Source organism: Pseudopodoces humilis, chromosome 27 (assembly GCF_049639895.1).
Source record: "Pseudopodoces humilis isolate 2021_Gansu_Grassland_sample_001 chromosome 27, ASM4963989v1, whole genome shotgun sequence".
Classification (NCBI taxonomy): domain Eukaryota; kingdom Metazoa; phylum Chordata; class Aves; order Passeriformes; family Paridae; genus Pseudopodoces; species Pseudopodoces humilis.
In genome coordinates, this window is record NC_142226.1 from 809712 (window position 1) to 829154 (window position 19443).

The 19443-nt window shown below is 51.0% G+C and overlaps 1 protein-coding gene across 7 annotated transcripts in view; it reads right to left on the reverse strand.

Moving 5' to 3' along the window:
• PUM1 (pumilio RNA binding family member 1) overlaps positions 1–19443 on the reverse strand; it is a 77217-nt gene that overhangs the window by 49622 nt on the left and 8152 nt on the right. For 5 of the 7 annotated variants that reach the window (XM_088067472.1, XM_088067471.1, XM_088067468.1 and 2 more), the window contains 2 exons: positions 7923–7991; positions 484–592 (listed from right to left, as the gene is read on the reverse strand). In XM_088067472.1, the coding sequence (XP_087923598.1) occupies positions 484–592; positions 7923–7991 (178 nt within the window). The remainder of the gene's footprint in view (positions 1–483; positions 593–7922; positions 7992–19443) is intronic. The other 2 variants (XM_088067473.1, XM_088067469.1) reach the window with 1 other exon arrangement.

Genomic DNA, 19443 nt, shown 5'->3' on the forward strand with positions numbered 1-19443 from the left:
AGTCTGTGATGCAAGAACAAAATCCTTGGCAGACATAACACTAATTCAAAACATCATTTTATTTATTTTTTTTAACTGAATGCTGGGTTTTGGTTGGTTGGTTTAGTATTTAAAAAATGAAGAGATTTTTTTTTTATTATTATTCATCTTGTTCTCCAATATCTTCGTTCAAACTTTCAGCTGATACATCCCAGAGCAGAAAACACATCAGAAATTGAGATTTTAAGGGAAATTTACGAGATTTTTTAAGCAGATAAACACGAATTTACACATATTCACATTTGACAATGTTCTGACATCCACAGATATATTAATTTTATCACAAAGCAATGTGAGGTTTCCTGTTTGTTTTTTATTATTTAAACCAGATGTGTTTTGACATCTTTTCAAAGCTCTGCCATCCAGCCTGGACAGCCACTTTGGGTAAAAAAATTCACATTTCTGCATTCAACCCCAACTAAATCAAGGAAATAATCGAGCTACCTGATGTTCCCCAAGCACTGTCTCTCCACTGATCTCCCAGAAATATCCCTTTTGGTCCATCTTTGCTGGAATCATCAGATTCCCAAAACTTTTTACCCGGCAACAGCTGCTGCAATTAAAACAAAACAACAACAACAAAACAACAAAACAAAACAAAAAAGAACAAAACAAAGCAAAGCATGATTAAAATAAGTATAAAATGCAAACATAAACCGTAAGCATCTCCCTTCTATCAGGTACCAATCATTAAATACAACTGATATAATCCCAATTTTGGTATCTCTGAGGTGAAAGCTGAGGGAACAATTCCATCTCTCCCCATTCCTGCTTTTCCTCCCCGCTCCAGGAGCCCCCCACACCTCAGACACTCTCACACCGACACTCTCCAGCCTCTCTGCACTCGCAGGGAAAAATCAAGGAGGGGGAAAAAAATTGGGATCCAAACCTTGTCCTGAGCTCACCTGGGAGCACAAATTCCTGCCTCCCCATGGGAGCTGCTGCTGCTGCTGGAGGGATGGGAAAACAGGGATGGAAAAGCTCGGGAATTCTCATTTCTCCCTCCTGCTGAGGAGGCTGGGGGCGGCTTGGGAACACTGAGGGGAGGGAGGGCAGCATCTGCCAGGGTGGGGAATGGGAAAAGGTCCCTGGGAATGGGAAAAGGTCCTTGGGAATGGGAAAAGGTCCCTGGGAATGGGAAAAGGTCCTTGGGAACGGGAAAAGGTCCCTGGGAACGGGAAAAGGTCCCTGGGAACGGGAAAAGGTCCTTGGGAACGGGAAAAGGTCCTTGGGAATGGGAAAAGGTCCCTGGGAATGGGAAAAGGTCCCTGGGAATGGGAAAAGGTCCCTGGGAATGGGAAAAGGTCCTTGGGAATGGGAAAAGGTCCTTGGGAATGGGAAAAGGTCCTTGGGAATGGGAAAGGGTCCTTGGGAATGGGAAAAGGTCCCTGGGAATGGGAAAAGGTCCCTGGGAATGGGAAAAGGTCCCTGGGAATGGGAAAAGGTCCCTGGGAATGGGAAAAGGTCCCTGGGAACGGGAAAAGGTCCTTGGGAATGGGAAAAGGTCCCTGGGAATGGGAAAAGGTCCCTGGGAACGGGAAAAGGTCCTTGGGAAAGGGAAAAGGTCCTTGGGAATGGGAAAAGGTCCCTGGGAATGGGAAAAGGTCCTTGGGAAAGGGAAAAGGTCCTTGGGAATGGGAAAGGGTCCCAGGGAACGGAGCCATCCCAGGGCTGGGACAGCCCAGGGTCCCAGCTCTGGAGGACAGAGAAAACAATTCCCATTCTTCAGGGGATTTTGGGATTCACAGGGATCACCTCCAGCCAGGAATTCCTGAGCTAGCATGGGGACAATATCCCAGTAAATCCTCTGGGTAGGATGGATGGAATTCCCAGGGGGAACAGCAGCACATTCACAGCAAATTAACCACGAAATGAGCCTTGCCTCAAGCTGGGATAAAACTCAGGGAACTGAAGATGAAAAGAACCTGAATGTGCCTGAAATTACCATGGATCAAACAGGAATCATCAGATATGGGATCTCTCCTCTGTATCAGGAGTGTGGTAATTCCTGACTGGTTTCAATGTCCTGATAACAACTTCAACACCTTGATTTGGAATCAAATTCAATATCCTGATAACAACTTCAATACCTTGAGATTTGGAATCAAATTCAATATCCTGATAATTCCAACACCTTGATTTGGTATCAAATCCAATACCCTGATAACCTGATCAATACCTTGATTTGGTATCAATACCCTGATAACCTGACCAATACCTTGATTTGGTATCAAATTCAATATCCTGATAACCTGATCAACACCTTGATTTGGAATCAAATTCAATACCCTGATAACCTGATCAATACCCTGATCTGGTATCAAATCCAATGTCCTGATAACCACTCCAACAACTTGATTTGGTATCAATACCCTGATAACCTGATCAATACCTTGATTTGGTATCAATACCCTGATAACCTGATCAATACCTTGATTTGGTATCAATATCCTGATAACCTGATCAATACCTTGATTTGGTATCAATATCCTGATAACCTGATCAATACCCTGATCTGGTATCAATACCCTGATAACCTGATCAATACCCTGATAACCTGATCAATACCCTGATCTGGTATCAATACCCTGATAACCTGATCAATACCCTGATAACCTGATCAATACCCTGATCTGGTATCAATACCCTGATAACCTGATCAATACCCTGATAACCTGATCAATACCCTGATCTGGTATCAAATCCAATGTTGTGGCTGACAGCAGCTCGTGCTGAGATCTCTGGGTGCAGATTTTGGGCTGAACTCCAGGAGTCAGTCAGTCAGGCAGTCAGTCTGTCAGTCAGTCAGTCTGTCAGTCAGTCTGTCAGTCAGTCTGTCAGTCTGTCAGTCTGTCAGGCAGTCAGTCAGTCAGTCAGGCAGTCAGGCAGGCAGTCAGTCTGTCAGTCAGTCAGGCAGTCAGTCTGTCAGTCAGTCTGTCAGTCAGTCTGTCAGTCTGTCAGTCAGTCTGTCAGTCAGTCAGGCAGTCAGTCAGGCAGTCAGTCTGTCAGTCAGTCTGTCAGTCAGTCTGTCAGTCAGTCTGTCAGTCAGTCTGTCAGTCAGTCTGTCAGGCAGTCAGTCTGTCCGTCAGTCAGTCAGGCAGTCAGTCAGGCAGTCAGTCTGTCAGTCAGTCTGTCAGTCAGTCTGTCAGTCAGTCTGTCAGTCAGTCTGTCAGGCAGTCTGTCAGGCAGTCAGTCTGTCCGTCAGTCAGTCAGGCAGTCAGTCAGGCAGTCAGTCAGGCAGTCAGTCTGGCAGTCAGTCAGTCAGGCAGTCAGTCAGGCAGTCAGTCAGGCAGTCAGTCAGGCAGTCAGTCTGTCCGTCAGTCAGTCAGGCAGTCAGTCAGGCAGTCAGTCTGTCAGTCAGTCTGTCAGGCAGTCAGGCAGTCAGTCAGGCAGTCAGGCAGTCTGTCAGGCAGTCAATCTGTCAGGCAGTCAGTCTGTTAGGCAGTCTGTCAGTCAGGCAGTCAGTCAGGCAGTCAGTCAGGCAGTCAGTCTGTCAGTCAGTCTGTCAGTCAGTCTGTCTGTCAGTCAGTCTGTCAGTCAGTCAGTCAGTCTGTCAGTCAGTCTGTCAGTCAGTCAGTCTGTCAGTCAGGCACTCAGGCAGTCAGGCAGTCAGGCAGTCAGGCAGGCAGTCAGTCAGTCAGGCAGGCAGTCAGTCAGGCAGTCAGTCAGTCTGTCAGTCAGTCTGTCAGTCAGTCAGTCTGTCAGTCAGGCAGTCAGTCAGTCTGTCAGTCAGTCAGTCTGTCAGTCAGTCAGTCTGTCAGTCAGTCAGTCAGGCAGTCAGGCAGTCTGGCAGTCAGTCTGGCAGTCAGTCTGTCAGTCAGGCAGTCAGGCAGTCTGGCAGTCTGGCAGTCTGTCAGTCAGTCAGGCAGTCAGGCAGTCTGTCAGTCTGTCAGTCTGTCAGTCAGTCAGGCAGTCAGGCAGTCTGGCAGTCTGGCAGTCTGGCAGTCAGTCTGTCAGTCAGGCAGTCAGTCTGTCAGTCTGTCAGTCTGTCAGTCTGTCTGTCAGGCAGTCAGGCAGTCTGTCTGTCAGTCTGTCAGTCTGTCAGGCAGTCAGTCTGTCAGTCAGTCTGTCAGTCAGTCTGTCAGTCAGTCTGTCAGTCAGTCTGTCAGTCAGGCAGTCAGGCAGTCAGTCTGTCAGTCAGTCTGTCAGTCTGTCAGTCAGGCAGTCAGGCAGTCAGTCTGTCAGTCAGTCTGTCAGGCAGTCAGGCAGTCTGTCAGTCAGTCTGTCAGTCAGTCTGTCAGTCTGTCAGTCTGTCAGTCAGGCAGTCAGTCAGTCAGTCTGTCAGTCAGTCTGTCAGTCAGTCTGTCAGTCTGTCAGTCAGGCAGTCAGTCAGTCAGTCTGTCTGTCAGTCTGTCAGTCAGTCTGTCAGTCTGTCAGTCTGTCAGTCAGTCAGTCTGTCAGTCAGTCAGTCTGTCAGTCTGTCAGTCAGTCTGTCAGTCAGTCAGTCTGTCAGTCAGTCTGTCAGTCCGTCTGTCAGTCTGTCAGGAGTGATTTCCCAGCTCCCCTGGGCTGCTTTGGAGCTCAGTCCCAAGGCTGTGCTCTCCATTCCGTCCCCAGCTCAGCACAGAGCTGTTTGTTTCCAAACCCCACCCGTTTTCAGGCTGATTTCACACGGGATTTGTGCTCACGCTCCCTCAGCACTGCGTGGGCTGCTCCAGGATAAAAGCGGGGACCTTGCCCCGTGCTCCCCTTCATGCAATCCCAAAATAATTCCGAGTGGAAGGGCAGGAGGCTGCTGTGAGCAACCATCACTTCCAAACACAGAGGAACCTGCTCCTCCATCTGCACCGGGAAGGAGCTGGAAGCCAAGCCACTCCAGCATTTACAAACACCAACAAACGTCAGGCGTCTTGCAAAGTTTTGTTTAAGCTTCTGTCATTCCCGTATTTCTTCAAATGCAGCTTTTTTTTTATCCCCCCTTTTTTCTCCTGCCACAGCACAGAAATAACAACTCTGCTCGTGGCATTGCAAGGGATTTTGAACAGAAAGCAGCACAAACTGATTAAACTGATTTTAGCTGCAATTAAACACTTCCCATTTCCCCTGACAACACCTCACAGTGCAGGACACAAACTACGCTGTCCTACTCCAGTTTACTCTGTCCCACTCCAGTTTACTGTCCCACTCCAGTTTACTGTGTCCCACTCCAGTTTACTGTGTCCCACTCCAGTTTACTCTGTCCCACTCCAGTTTACTCTGTCCCACTCCAGTTTACTCTGTCCCACTCCAGTTTACTCTGTCCCACTCCAGTTTACTCTGTCCCACTCCAGTTTACTCTGTCCCACTCCAGTTTACTCTGTCCCACTCCAGTTTACTCTTCCCACTCCAGTTTACTCTGTCCCACTCCAGTTTACTCTGTCCCACTCCAGTTTACTGTGTCCCACTCCAGTTTACTGTGTCCCACTCCAGTTTACTGTGTCCCACTCCAGTTTACTGTGTCCCACTCCAGTTTACTCTGTCCCACTCCAGTTTACTCTGTCCCACTCCAGTTTACTCTGTCCCACTCCAGTTTACTGTGTCCCACTCCAGTTTACTCTGTCCCACTCCAGTTTACTCTGTCCCACTCCAGTTTACTGTCCCACTCCAGTTTACTCTGTCCCACTCCAGTTTACTCTGTCCCACTCCAGTTTACTCTTCCCACTCCAGTTTACTCTGTCTCACTCCAGTTTACTGTCCCACTCCATTTTACTGTGTCCCACTCCAGTTTAGTGTGTCCCACTCCAGTTTACTGTGTCCCACTCCAGTTTAGTGTGTCCCACTCCAGTTTACTGTGTCCCACTCCAGTTTACTGTGTCCCACTCCAGTTTACTCTTCCCACTCCAGTTTACTCTGTCCCACTCCAGTTTACTCTGTCCCACTCCAGTTTACTCTGTCCCACTCCAGTTTACTCTGTCCCACTCCAGTTTACTCTGTCCCACTCCAGTTTACTCTGTCCCACTCCAGTTTACTCTTCCCACTCCAGTTTACTCTGTCCCACTCCAGTTTACTCTTCCCACTCCAGTTTACTCTGTCCCACTCCAGTTTATTCTTTCCCCAGCAGAAGCACCAAGTTTCCAACTGCAAGTTCTGTACCCTCAGCAGAAACAAGCAGAAGAGAGTTGTTCACCTCACAGGGAGATTCCAGATCTATTTACAGATATCAGGGAAACCCAAAAGCCAACATGAACAGATGCTAAAGGGGGGCTTTGTTCTGTCAAGCGCTGCTCCAACCATCACAGAGCTTAGCAAGCAGCAATCAGCTGCACTGAATTATGCAACAGGCTGCCACACAATGAATTTTTCCTCGGGGAAAGTTGTCAGTTGCAATGGATAAAAAAGAAAAGGTATTTTAAGTGACTCTCATGCAGTTCTGCAGGTTGGAAATTTAAAAAGAAGGAGCAGAGGTTCAGAATGAGAGTCGTTTATTCATTCCCTGGTTTTTATTAAAATTGACCCTATCCAGTATGAAAATAATCCTGCTAAGCCCTCTTACAAAGGACTTACGAGTTAGGCCAATATTCAATTTAGCAGAGCAGGGAGGAGGGGAGGATTTACCCATCATCAACAAAAGCAATTCTTCAGCAGCCAGGGCACAGAGATCCCACTGAGATGGGATTATGAATTAGACAAATTAAGAAAACTGATCCCCCTCAGACAAGGCAAATATTAAGACAAAAGCAGCCATGTGTGGAGGTCTGTGTTTGTCTGCAGCAACAGGTAGGGCAGGCAGAGCAGCTACTGATGGGTGTTTGCAGGTCCTGCTCTACAAAGCTGTCAGTCTCCATCCCTGGTCCTCCTGTTCCCATCTCCATCCTGCTCCCATCTCCTGCCCCACTGTTCTCATCTCCATCCTGCCCCACTGCTCCCATCTCCATCCCTGGTCCTCCTGTTCCCATCTCCTGCCCCACTGCTCCCATCTCCTGCCCCACTGTTCCCATCTCCATCCTGCCCCACTGCTCCCATCTCCATCTCCATCCCCACTGCTCCCATCTCCATCCCTGGTCCTCCTGCTCCCATCCCTGCCCCACTGTTCCCATCTCCAGCCCCACTGTTCCCATCCCAGCCCCACTGTTCCCATCCCAGCCCCACTGTTCCCATCTCCATCTCCATCCCCACTGCTCCCATCTCCAGCCCCACTGCTCCCATCCCAGCCCCACTGCTCCCATCTCCATCCCCACTGTTCCCATCTCCATCCCCACTGCTCCCATCTCCATCCCCACTGTTCCCATCTCCAGCCCCACTGTTCCCATCCCAGCCCCACTGCTCCCATCTCCAGCCCCACTGCTCCCATCTCCATCCCCACTGTTCCCATCTCCAGCCCCACTGCTCCCATCTCCAGCCCCACTGCTCCCATCTCCATCCCTACTGCTCCCACCTGCAAAGCTGCCAGCATTGAGGAAACTGGAAAACTCAACCCAAACATTATTCCCAACTGCCAGCACTCCCCAGCTGCCAATGAACCAGGAATTTTTGGGAACACACCACAGGCATCAGCTCCTCCAAACCTTAAACACAGCCCTGGCCTTTGTGTGAGCCAGGAAAAGGTGGCCAGGGCTGCAAAGAGGCCAGCAGCCAATGCCCCACAGCACAATGGGGTCTGAGCTCAGTGAATCCCAAAATAAACCTGCTCCAAGGACTGGGACACTGTCCCCAGCTGGATTTTGAGTTCACTGCTGGATGAGCCAACAGTGGAGCTTTAGCTGTTCCTCCCTCCACGGTGGATTCCAGCCTGGCAGGTTTGGGGTTGGATCAACCACACACACACCACACACACACAGACACAGCTCACAGCCACAACAGAGAACCCTCAGCATCACAACCGTCCCAGCAGCCTCAGAAAACTGCAATTTCCTTTCCTCCCCCACCCAAAATAGGGGTTTTTTTCCTCCAGGCCTCTCACTTACCTCTCCCATAGCCCGTCCCTCCAGAGCCAGCGCCTGGAAATCGTGATTCAGCTCGTCCATGGAACGCACCTATTCACAGATGGGGAGAAAAGGCCGTGAGGAAATGCTTTTATTTGCTGTTATTTTTATTATAATCAGAGTTCACAGCCATTTTTCTGCTCCAGACTGAGAGCTACATTCCACAGGAGAGCCTGTAACGAGGTTATGGAGCTCCAGAGCAAGACTTACCTTTAACACTCCCAGCAGTTATAACATTTATATACTTTCATTATTATAGCCACACGTGGATTATTAAACACAGATTTATTTATGTGTGCTAGATTCATACAAGCACAAGAAAGGAACAACCAGCAATTACTTTTAAGAAACACAAAGCCCAACAACTGTCTCTGCTCGTATTTCACAGTGGTTTCAGGTGAGGGAGTCAAGGCATGAGGAGCCAGCATCATTCCAGGTGGGAATCAAGGAAAATCTCCTGTATAAACCTGGAAAATTTACATTCAGGTTACACTGACACGAGGGAGAAAAACCACAGTGGTTTGATTCGATGAAAATTGAGTTATTTAGAGCAGAAAAATGAAGTGTAAACTTGAAACTATTGGATAAATAAGTTGATAGAACCATAGAATGTCCTGAGTTAAATGGATCCATAAGGATCATCCAGGCAAACTCCAGACCTCCCAACAACCCCAGCCTGGGCATCCCTACAGTGGTGTCCAAAGGCTCCTGGAGCTCTGCTGGGTGAGTTACAAGACCAAAAAAAAATTCCAAATATTGTTTAAATGCTCATGGCCCACCTGTGAGACCCCCCTCACTGACCCTAACCCTGATTTCTGATCCTGCAGCACCACTTCCAGCAGGACCCAGACCTTGTGGGTGCTTCATTCCTACTCTAAGACAATATTCTGGAGATCTCAACTAAGAATCAGCGCCACATTCACCTCCAGGAATCCCCTCCAATCTAAATTCTTCTATTCTGTGGCCATCACACCTTACAAAAGGTTAGTGGTGTATTACTGAATTATTTAATAGATATTTACATAATCAGTAAATCCTCAGGGGTCAGAATCCCAGTTTAAAAGTCAGGTATCTCCTGTGGCTGTGTCTCAGCTCGGTTATCTGCAGTTCTGCATCAGCCCTGCCACCTTTTGCAGTGACATTTGTCACGTGGGCACCGACACAGAGTGAAAACCCTTCCCAAAAGCGCAGCCCAGAGCCTCTCCTCCCCTGCCAGCTCCATCCCTGCTCTGCAGCTGCCACACAAACGGCACTGGCACCAAATTCTTCCGTGGAGCACTTGGAGCTGAACTCGTGGAAAGTGCTGCAACCCCCAGATGTGCCAAACCACACAAGCTGGCAGAGAGCAAATGATTATTTCCATCAGACATCAGAGGAAAGGAGAAGTTGTACAGAGAGGTTCAGAAGGTGACGTGAACTCATCGCTGCTCAAGTGATGTCCCAGCAAACCACAAAAGCCACTGCAAAGGCTGCTCCCAGTGTGTCCAGCAGCTTCCCCAAAACAAATCATCCCCCTGGCTGGCAGCTGAGCTGTGGGAGCCTCAAAACAAAGCTGACACAAAGATCCAACCACTGCACTCCCAGCAAAATCCAGAAGGATAAGAAGTGGTGTATGTATGTGATTTGGAATCGTGGAATGGTTTGGGCTGGAAGGGACATCAAAGCTCCTGCAGTGCCACCCCTGCCACTGTCCCAGGTGGCTCCAAGCGCTGGCCAGCCTGGCCTTGGATGCTGCCAGGGATCCAGGAGAGCCACAGCTTCTCTGGAATTCTATCCCAGCCTCTCCCCACCCTCCCAGAGAATAATTTCTCCCATGCATCCAGTTTAAAGCCATTCTCTGTCAGTTTGAAGCCATCTCCTCCTGCCACCCCAGGCTCTTGTCAACAGCCCCTCTCCTTCCTCCCCTGCAGGCACTGGCAGGACACAATGAGATCTCCCCAAAGCCTTCTTTTTTGCAGGCTGAACAATCCCAATTCCTCAGCATTTCCTGGCAGCAGAGGAATCGGGATTGTTCAGCCTGGAAAAGAGAAGGCTTTGCGGACTCGGTGGCTCCAACAGGACAATGTCACACAGGAGGAACAGGCTGCCTCCATCCCCTTCCCAAATATCCCCTACCCCAGCCACCACAAAAAACAGAAATAAAAACTGCCTTCTCTAGCAGCTGTCAGAGGTGAGGAAATGAAGAAATTATTCATTCACAGGTATTTCACATCCTTTATCGTCTCTCTTTCAAGAATCCTAACAAATATGGATGAAAGCATTTTCTAAATCAGGTCTTTGTGCCTGATTTTGGTCACTGTGCTCAAAGTGTCCATAAACAGCAATTCCCAGCTCTTTCTCTCAGTCACACACTTCCTTTACCTTCATTGATCATTGGATCCATTTATTTGATTTTCAAAGGCTGCACCCAAAGATCCTTTTCCCATTTCTCAGCCTGTAATGTTAAATAGCGACACATTTTCACCTCGTTGCACACAAATATCACAGGGCTCCTTTGTTTTCCTTCCAGGAAGAACAAAGTGTCTGAACCAGCAGAACACAAAGGCAAAGCCGTGACTTCCAACACCTCTGCATTCCAAAAGTCAGGGATTCCTCTGGAATGGCAATGAAACAACTGAGCTGATCTTCCACCTCGTCAGGATCTGCTCCCGTTAAAGACCCCTGAGTTCTGAGGAGCGGAGAGCAGAGCCAGGATGGTGTAAACACCAGAAACTCCAGAGTCAGAAGCTGTCCCCAGACGAGCACTGACGCCGATGAGATCTGATTACCAGAAAATGTGGCTCACCGCTGAGGCAGGGATTTGAGAGAAATCCAGAAGACAACGCCAGGATCAATCCATGCCCTGACATCCAGATCCAGCGTGACAGCCTTGAAGGGAGGGGAGAGCTCACAAACTCCAGGAATCACACAAGGAGAGGGCAGCTGGAGTCCCAGTCGTCACTCTGGAAGTGATCCAAGCAAACCTGACTCCTGCTGCTCCCAGCCAGCAGCACCCCAAGGCTGTTCCAGCCTGTCCCAGGCAGACTGTGCCTCTGGAAAGGGATGCAGAGTGCACACCCATCCTCACAGGAGCGAGCTGCTGCCTTCCTGAGGGTGACAGAACTCCTCCCTCCTGCTCACTCTCACTCTGGAACCCCATTCACAAAAGGAAGGCTCTGGACACCACGCTGTTCCTAAGGAGTTACACAAGAACATCCCTCCCCTCGCATGGGACGCGTGGATGCGCTCAGGAGGAACGGAAATCTCATTCAGGAAGAGCAATTTCCACACACTAATCCAGGAATGTGTGTCACTGTAACACACTGCAGCTCCAGCCTCTCCCCTGGCTCCGGAACCGTTCCCTGCCTGCCCGCTGGGAGCGAGTCCCGGGCGGGATTCGCTGCAGCCACGCCAGGAACTGGAGCAGAAGCACGGGATCGCTGCAATTCCTGAGCCTGGGAGAGCTCAGCATCACCTCTGCGCTGGAAAACATGGCATAAAGCAAGGCACAGCTGGATTCCCACTGCACACCCTCAGGCACAGCTGGATTCCCACTGCACACCCCCCAGGCACAGCTGGATTCCCACTGCACACCCCCCAGGCACAGCTGGATTCCCACTGCACACCCTGAGGCACAGCTGGATTCCCACTGCACACCCCCCAGGCACAGCTGGATTCCCACTGCACACCCCCCAGGCACAGCTGGATTCCCAATGCACACCCCTGAGGCACAGCTGGATTCCCACTGCACACCCCCCAGGCACAGCTGGATTCCCACTGCACACCCTGAGGCACAGCTGGATTCCCACTGCACACCCCTCAGGCACAGCTGGATTCCCACTGCACACCCCTCAGGCACAGCTGGATTCCCACTGCACACCCCCCAGGCACAGCTGGATTCCCACTGCACACCCCCCAGGCACAGCTGGATTCCCACTGCACACCCCTCAGGCACAGCTGGATTCTCACTGCACACCCCCCAGGCACAGCTGGATTCCCACTGCACACCCTGAGGCACAGCTGGATTCCCACTGCACACCCTGAGGCACAGCTGGATTCCCACTGCACACCCTCAGGCACAGCTGGATTCCCACTGCACACCCCCCAGGCACAGCTGGATTCCCACTGCACACCCCCCAGGCACAGCTGGATTCCCACTGCACACCCCCCAGGCACAGCTGGATTCCCACTGCACACCCTCAGGCACAGCTGGATTCCCACTGCACACCCTCAGGCACAGCTGGATTCCCAATGCACACCTCCCAGGCACAGCTGGATCCCCACTGCACACCCCTGAGGCACAGCTGGATTCCCACTGCACACCCCTCAGGCACAGCTGGATTCCCACTACACACCCTCAGGCACAGCTGGATTCCCGCTGCACACCCTGAGGCACAGCTGGATTCCCACTGCACACCCCCCAGGCACAGCTGGATTCCCACTGCACACCCTGAGGCACAGCTGGATTCCCACTGCACACCCCTCAGGCACAGCTGGATTCCCACTGCACACCCCTCAGGCACAGCTGGATTCTCACTGCACACCCCCCAGGCACAGCTGGATTCCCACTGCACACCCTGAGGCACAGCTGGATTCCCACTGCACACCCTCAGGCACAGCTGGATTCCCACTGCACACCCTCAGGCACAGCTGGATTCTCACTGCACACCCCCCAGGCACAGCTGGATTCCCACTGCACACCCTGAGGCACAGCTGGATTCCCACTGCACACCCCCCAGGCACAGCTGGATTCCCACTGCACACCCCCCAGGCACAGCTGGATCCCCACTGCACACCCCTGAGGCACAGCTGGATTCCCACTGCACACCCCTCAGGCACAGCTGGATTCCCACTACACACCCTCAGGCACAGCTGGATTCATGCTGCACACCCTGAGGCACAGCTGGATTCCCACTGCACACCCCTCAGGCACAGCTGGATTCTCACTGCACACCCCCCAGGCACAGCTGGATTCCCACTGCACACCCTGAGGCACAGCTGGATTCCCACTGCACACCCTGAGGCACAGCTGGATTCCCACTGCACACCCTCAGGCACAGCTGGATTCCCACTGCACACCCCCCAGGCACAGCTGGATTCTCACTGCACACCCTGAGGCACAGCTGGATTCCCACTGCACACCCTCAGGCACAGCTGGATTCCCACTGCACACCCTGAGGCACAGCTGGATTCCCACTGCCCACCCTGAGGCACAGCTGGATTCCCACTGCACACCCCCCAGGCACAGCTGGATTCCCACTGCACACCCCTCAGGCACAGCTGGATTCCCACTACACACCCTCAGGCACAGCTGGATTCCTGCTGCACACCCTGAGGCACAGCTGGATTTCCACTGCACACCCTCAGGCACAGCTGGATTCCCACTGCACACCCTCAGGCACAGCTGGATTCCCACTGCACACCCCCCAGGCACAGCTGGATTCCCACTGCACACCCTCAGGCACAGCTGGATCCCCACTGCACACCCCCCAGGCACAGCTGGATTCCCACTGCACACCCCTGAGGCACAGCTGGATTCCCACTGCACACCCTGAGGCACAGCTGGATTCCCACTGCACACCCCCCAGGCACAGCTGGATTCCCACTGCACACCCCTCAGTGCCAGACCCCCAGATCTCGTTCATTCTCCCACATCACCGAGGTTGGAAAAGGTCTCTGAGGCCATCGAGTCCCAGCTGTGCCCAATCCCCTCCCTGCTGCCAGCCCCGAGCTCCGGGTTTGGGGTCCCCAGCCCTGGGGTGATGAAGGAAGGACTCAGGATGTGGCACTCACAGCTCTGGGCTAGGAACACCACCGAAGATCCACAGGTCTGGATCACCCTGGAGAGTGACAGTGGAGGAACAACCCCCACACAGGGACTGGGACCAAACCCCTCCTGCTCCAGGTCCAACACAGACCCCAAAACAGGCCCTGGGGAGAAAAACTGCAACACAGCAAAGGGGTCATAAAGATTCTTCCAGGGCTGGAGGCCCTCTGGAGCCAGGCTGGGAGAGCTGGGGGTGCTCAGCTGGAGAGGAGAAGCTCCAGGGAGAGCTCAGAGCCCCCTCCAGGGCCTGCAGGGGCTCCAGGAGAGCTGGAGAGGGACTGGGGACAAGGCCTGCAGGGACAGGACACAGGGAATGGCTTGAGATTGGAAAAGGGGAGATTTGGGTGGGATCTTGGGCAGGAATTGTTCCCTGGGAGGGTGGGGAGGGGCTGGGCTGGAATTGCCAGAGCAGCTGTGGCTGTCCCTGGATCCCTGGCAGTGCCCAAGGCCAGGCTGGACATTGGGGCTGGAGCAGCCTGGGACAGTGGGGGTGACCCTGGGGACAGTGGGGGTGACCCTGGGACAGTGGGGGTGACCCTGGGGACAGTGGGGGTGACCCTGGGACAGTGGGGGTGACCCTGGGGACAGTGGGGGTGACCCTGGGACAGTCAGGGTGACCTTGGGGACAGTGGGGGTGTCCCTGGGACAGTGGGGGTGACCCTGGGGACAGTGGGGGTGACCCTGGGGACAGTGGGGGTGACCCTGGGACAGTCAGGGTGTCCCTGCCATGGCTGGGGTGGCCCTGGATTATCAGAACCAAACCAGCTGAGATTCCATGAAACCCCAGCATTCCAGGATTCCCCAAAGGCAGCTCCTGGCCGGAGCCAGGGCACTGCTGGTGCTGCAAACTCTGCTGATTTATCCCAGCCAGGCAGGCCCGGGGGAATGGCACTTGTCAAAAGGGATTCTGCGCTCAGCTCCATTAACAGCAGCCAGGGCCCCAAACTGTCCTTCTGATTACTAAACTGGGGGCTGAAGACCCAACAAATTAGCATGACAACAACAAGGGAATTTACCTTGCACATTTCCAGGACCTGTTTTTTTATTCTAGAATAATCCAAGGGGGTTTTCATGCCCTGAGAGCAACTGGCAAAGCAGTGAATTGTAATTTTAGGTAAATATTAATGTCAACAATCTGTGTTAATACTGCACCTTATATTAAGCAAATATGGTTGCTAAAATGACCTTTACATATAAATTCCAAGTGCAGGGCTGTATCACATTTCAGGCATCCCAGGGGGATTGTACACCAGTTTTTTATATATTAAGGAATCCTCATTTATGTAGAATTTACATTCACCTGGGCAGACAGGCAGCCAAACTATCCAAGGCTAAATTTCACTCCCAACCCCAAAGGATTCTTTAGTTCCTCCTCATACAAGAGCTGTTTCCCAGGAAGCAAAAGGCAAGTGGAATTAAACAAAGAAATAAAACAAATAGGCATACAGGAGAAAAAAAAAATAGAAAACTAACTAGAAATTCCTTTGGAGGAAAAGAATCTAAAAAAAATATTTGCTAATAGATATTTGAGCTAAGAAATATTCTAGTGATGATCTAAACTGTCTCTAAAAGTGCATCATGAAGCCAGTTTTATGGTTTTTTATTTCTTGATGTTGAACATTAAATAGATCAAATCCCTGTATTTGCTGGGGTAACAGTGACTGAGGGAGGTTGAAATTATCTGTTCAGTTTCTATTTATCCAATTGAGCTCGAGGGGAACCACAGCAAACCTCTGCCAGCCCCAGCTCTCCACGTGGCCCCTTTTCCCAGCCCTTCCTTAGCCCAGGATCCATCTTCCCTCCCTCAGACTGGAGCATTTGCTCTCCCCCAGTTCCCCCTCTGGCCCTGGGATCTGCTCCCACCCAGGCAGGATTCCCAAAGCTGGAACACCCAAATGGATCCTTTTCAATTTTCCTTTCATTCAATATTCCTTCAATTCAATTCAATATTCCTTTGATCTGCAGTAAATGACAGGGCCCAGTGCTGCCCTCAAACCCTGCAAAGCAACTCCAGGGAATCCCACAGACACTTCCATAAGCTCTGGCACTCCGGGCCAAGCACCCCCAGCTCCTCCTGGCCACAGGAGCGTGCCAAGGGATGGCTGCTGGCACCACAGAGCCATGTCAAGGGCTCCCTCCTGCTGCTGGCCCAGCTCTTGGAGGCCTGAGCAGCCCCCCAGGATTTCCTGCCCAGGCCTGGAGGTCCCACCCTGCTGGGGAATCTCTTGTTTTGCTCCTCCACTGCTGCAGAGAAATGTGGGAAATTATATTATCGGTGTATTCCTCCGGAGAAATAAACGTCCTGATTTCTGAGCTCTAAAATCCCCCAATTCCTGATGGATTTGAGGTGGAAAGGACCTTAAAGCCCATCTCATTCCACCCCTTCCACTGCCCAAATTGCTCCAATCTCTTTCCAGCCTGGCTGGAAGATCCAACAGCATTTGTTTTGTTTGTGACAAGATGAGAGATTCCAAATTTTCTCTGTTTGAACATTCCAGGTGCTTACCCAGAGCACCTCCAAAGGAGATGATTCCTTGAATATTTCTTTTTAACTCCTGTGCACTCTGCAAGTGTGAATGTAACATTTCCATCCATTTGGCCTCTGCATTTTAAGTCTTGCTCAATCTGCAATTAAAAAAGCAACAAAAAACTCCAACCAAACACCTCTCTAGTAAAACACCCCTCAAAAAAAAGCCAACAATTCTACAAGAACACCAGAATTGAGACTGGAAGAACAAAAACCAGCAAAACCAAGAAATATCCTTAGAATGGAGAGGAGAAAACCAAAAACTACAGCTGAACACTTTGATTTCTACACTCACAATTGTTAAAGCTCCTTGAAATGAACTAAAGGTTTACAAATTTCAGCTGGAAACAAATCCTCCTCCAGCTGGGGGAGGCTGCTTGACTTTGTCTTGTTTGAACAGCTCACACAGGAGGTTATTTCAAAAACAGAATCCCAGCTCTGAGTGCATTCAGACACATTTCCAGCACCCAGGAGAAGGGAAATGCATTCCCCAGCTGCCAGCAAGGAAAGCATCACACGCTCTACAACAGGTTTGCCACTGACAACCAGAGCCAGGGTTAAAATATTTTGTTCCATCAAGTGATTACTGCCCTATTTTTAGCCTTCTCCCATAACAATAGTGGGTAAAGAAAGAAGGTGAAGTCACAAGTATTAGGCGGGATTAGGTGGTTTAACTACTATTTTTGTAGTAAAGGATTCATGGTTAGAATTGCTACTACCATTAGCACTGGAAGCAAAAAGCCATTGAAATTGCAGATTGGCTAATGCCTTCCCTGGCATGGGGCCAGGCTGATTAATGATTCAGGGGACAGAAATAACTGCAGCAGAGGCAGCCTTGCACAGGGGCTCTCCTTCCTTAGCTAATTATGTTTTTCCTCCCATTTTATCCACCCAGGGAAGCGCTTCATTAACGTGGAATTTAGGTTACCCTGCCACGTCTCAGGCATATATTGGGGTGCAGGATTCAGAAATACCAGATTAGGGAAGAAAGAACAGTAATTTTGTCCTGCTGGAGCAGGCAATACCTTGGGAAAAGCATCTTCTGCATCCCAGGTGTGTGCCTGGATCTCTGGGCTTGCACCAGGGCTTGGGGCCATGCTATCATCTGACCTTGGGAGGGGCTTTTCCTTTCACTGCCACTCTGACCTTCCCACGTTTCAATTCTGGGGGAAAAACACGTGGAAATGGGAATCAGCAATGCTTAATTGCAGTGCCAAGGCCCCTCTGTCAGAACAGAGGAGAGTGGCCTCATGCCATGACAGGGACTTGCTGAGGGTTCAGCAACAGTTGAGTTTCACCCCAGAATCAAAGTCTGAGCAGGGCAAGAACCACGGCCAGATGTTCCCAATGAAAACAACTGCCCTGGAACAGAAGTTCTCCCTGACAAAGGCAGGAGTAACAGGAGAGCCCAGAGGAGGGAGCAGCATCACACGGCAGCCACACAAAGGAGAGTTGGTTCAGCCTGACATCAGCACTGGGGAAATGGGGCTGGAAATCACCCCTGGAAATCACCCCTGATACACCTGAGAGGAGTTCTCAGAGCCAGGCAAGCCACAGACAATGCTCTGCAGCAGATCTTCATTACAATGCCCTGCAGCAGCTCTTTATCCAGGAGATTTCTGGTCAGCAGCTGGAATTTGTGGCAGCTGTGAGGAACAGGTGACTGGGGATGGATTGTGGGGCTCAGCTCCCCTGAAAAGCTTCACCCATTTTTACAACAATGCCCCCAGGATCACAGCCTGCTCTGCAGAAGCAAGAGGAGGTCACAGCAACTCAGCACACAAAAAATGAGCTGCTGAGGGGAGAGCAAAGATGGGGAGAGGGGAACAGGAAACAAGCAGGATGAGTTCTGTAATCAACACCTTTTCAAAGCACACTCCTACAAGAGACCCACTGAAATACCTGAAGGCTTCTGGAAGCACTGGAATTTGTCAGTTCAGGAATGTGAAAGTGGTTTTGCTCCTCCTGAGCGAGCACCATGACAAGGAAGCAGAGCAGAACAGCAACAAGCACAGAGAAATCCCAACAGCAGCACACCAGGGCAATCCCAACTGGACAATCTTATCAGCAGCTGCCCATCAGGAACAGTAAAATCCATGGATTTGGAGGAAAAGAGTCTCAGAGTAACTTTCTGAATGTTTCAGTGTGTTTTCTCTCCCCTGTATATCACAAGGATTTTCCAGCCTGAAATATCCAACTAAGCCAATCTACTCATGCTCCTTCTACCTCACGAGACATTTTCAGGGGGCAACACAAAGCAGAAAACCAAATTAAATGTTCCAGTTCCCCTCCCAAGCCACCCCTCCACTATGGAGAAATCTCTGTGAAACAGATCAGCCAAACCAGACATTTCATTTCAGCAAGGAATTGTGTTTCAAATTCCCTGGGTATCAAATTAGCACAGCCCTTTTTTCCAGTGTCAGGGAAAGGAAAGCCCCGAGCAGTTCAGTGGGACACAAGGAAGTTCCCATGAAAACTCAACAGGTTTAATGAAACAAGGCCAGAAACCACCTTCAAGAGCTGAGCCACAGGTGCTGTCCCATGGTTTGTGTGACAAGGGACTCGCTCCATGCCCTCAACCCCAGCACTGACAACACATTGGGAGCACGTTTCCATAGAAATCGTGGAATTGTTTTTTGGGTTGGAAGAGACCACAAATCCCAGCTCATTCCAGGGACACCTTGCACTGTCCCAGGCTGCTCCAAGCCCTGTCCAGCCTGGCCTTGGGCACTCCCAGGGATGGGACAAACTCTCTGTCCTAAGGAGTTAAGCATCACTTAAACAGGATTTCACTTTTGAAGAACAACCACCAGGGCTGCCTTTGCTCCCAGGACCTTTTCAGAGGACCACAAGTCTCAAGCAGGCCCCGGCCAGCAGCTCTCAACACTGAGCTGTGCCCAGCCCCAGCTGCTCCCAGGGCAGGAAACAGCCTGGCTGCAGGAGCTGTGCTCCGAGGGTGGCTGCCAGAATTACCTTCTGCCTCCGCCTGAATCCCAGCTCCCAGGGAACAACTCGCACGGTCACGCTGCCAAAAGGCAAAACTGAGCAGAAACCCCAGTCCCAGCCCTGTTGTGCTCACTATTCTTCACCAACACCATGTGAAAAATTCCCCACATTCAACAAGACCATCCCTGCAGAGTTCTATTGTCTCCAATTATTAATTAAACATG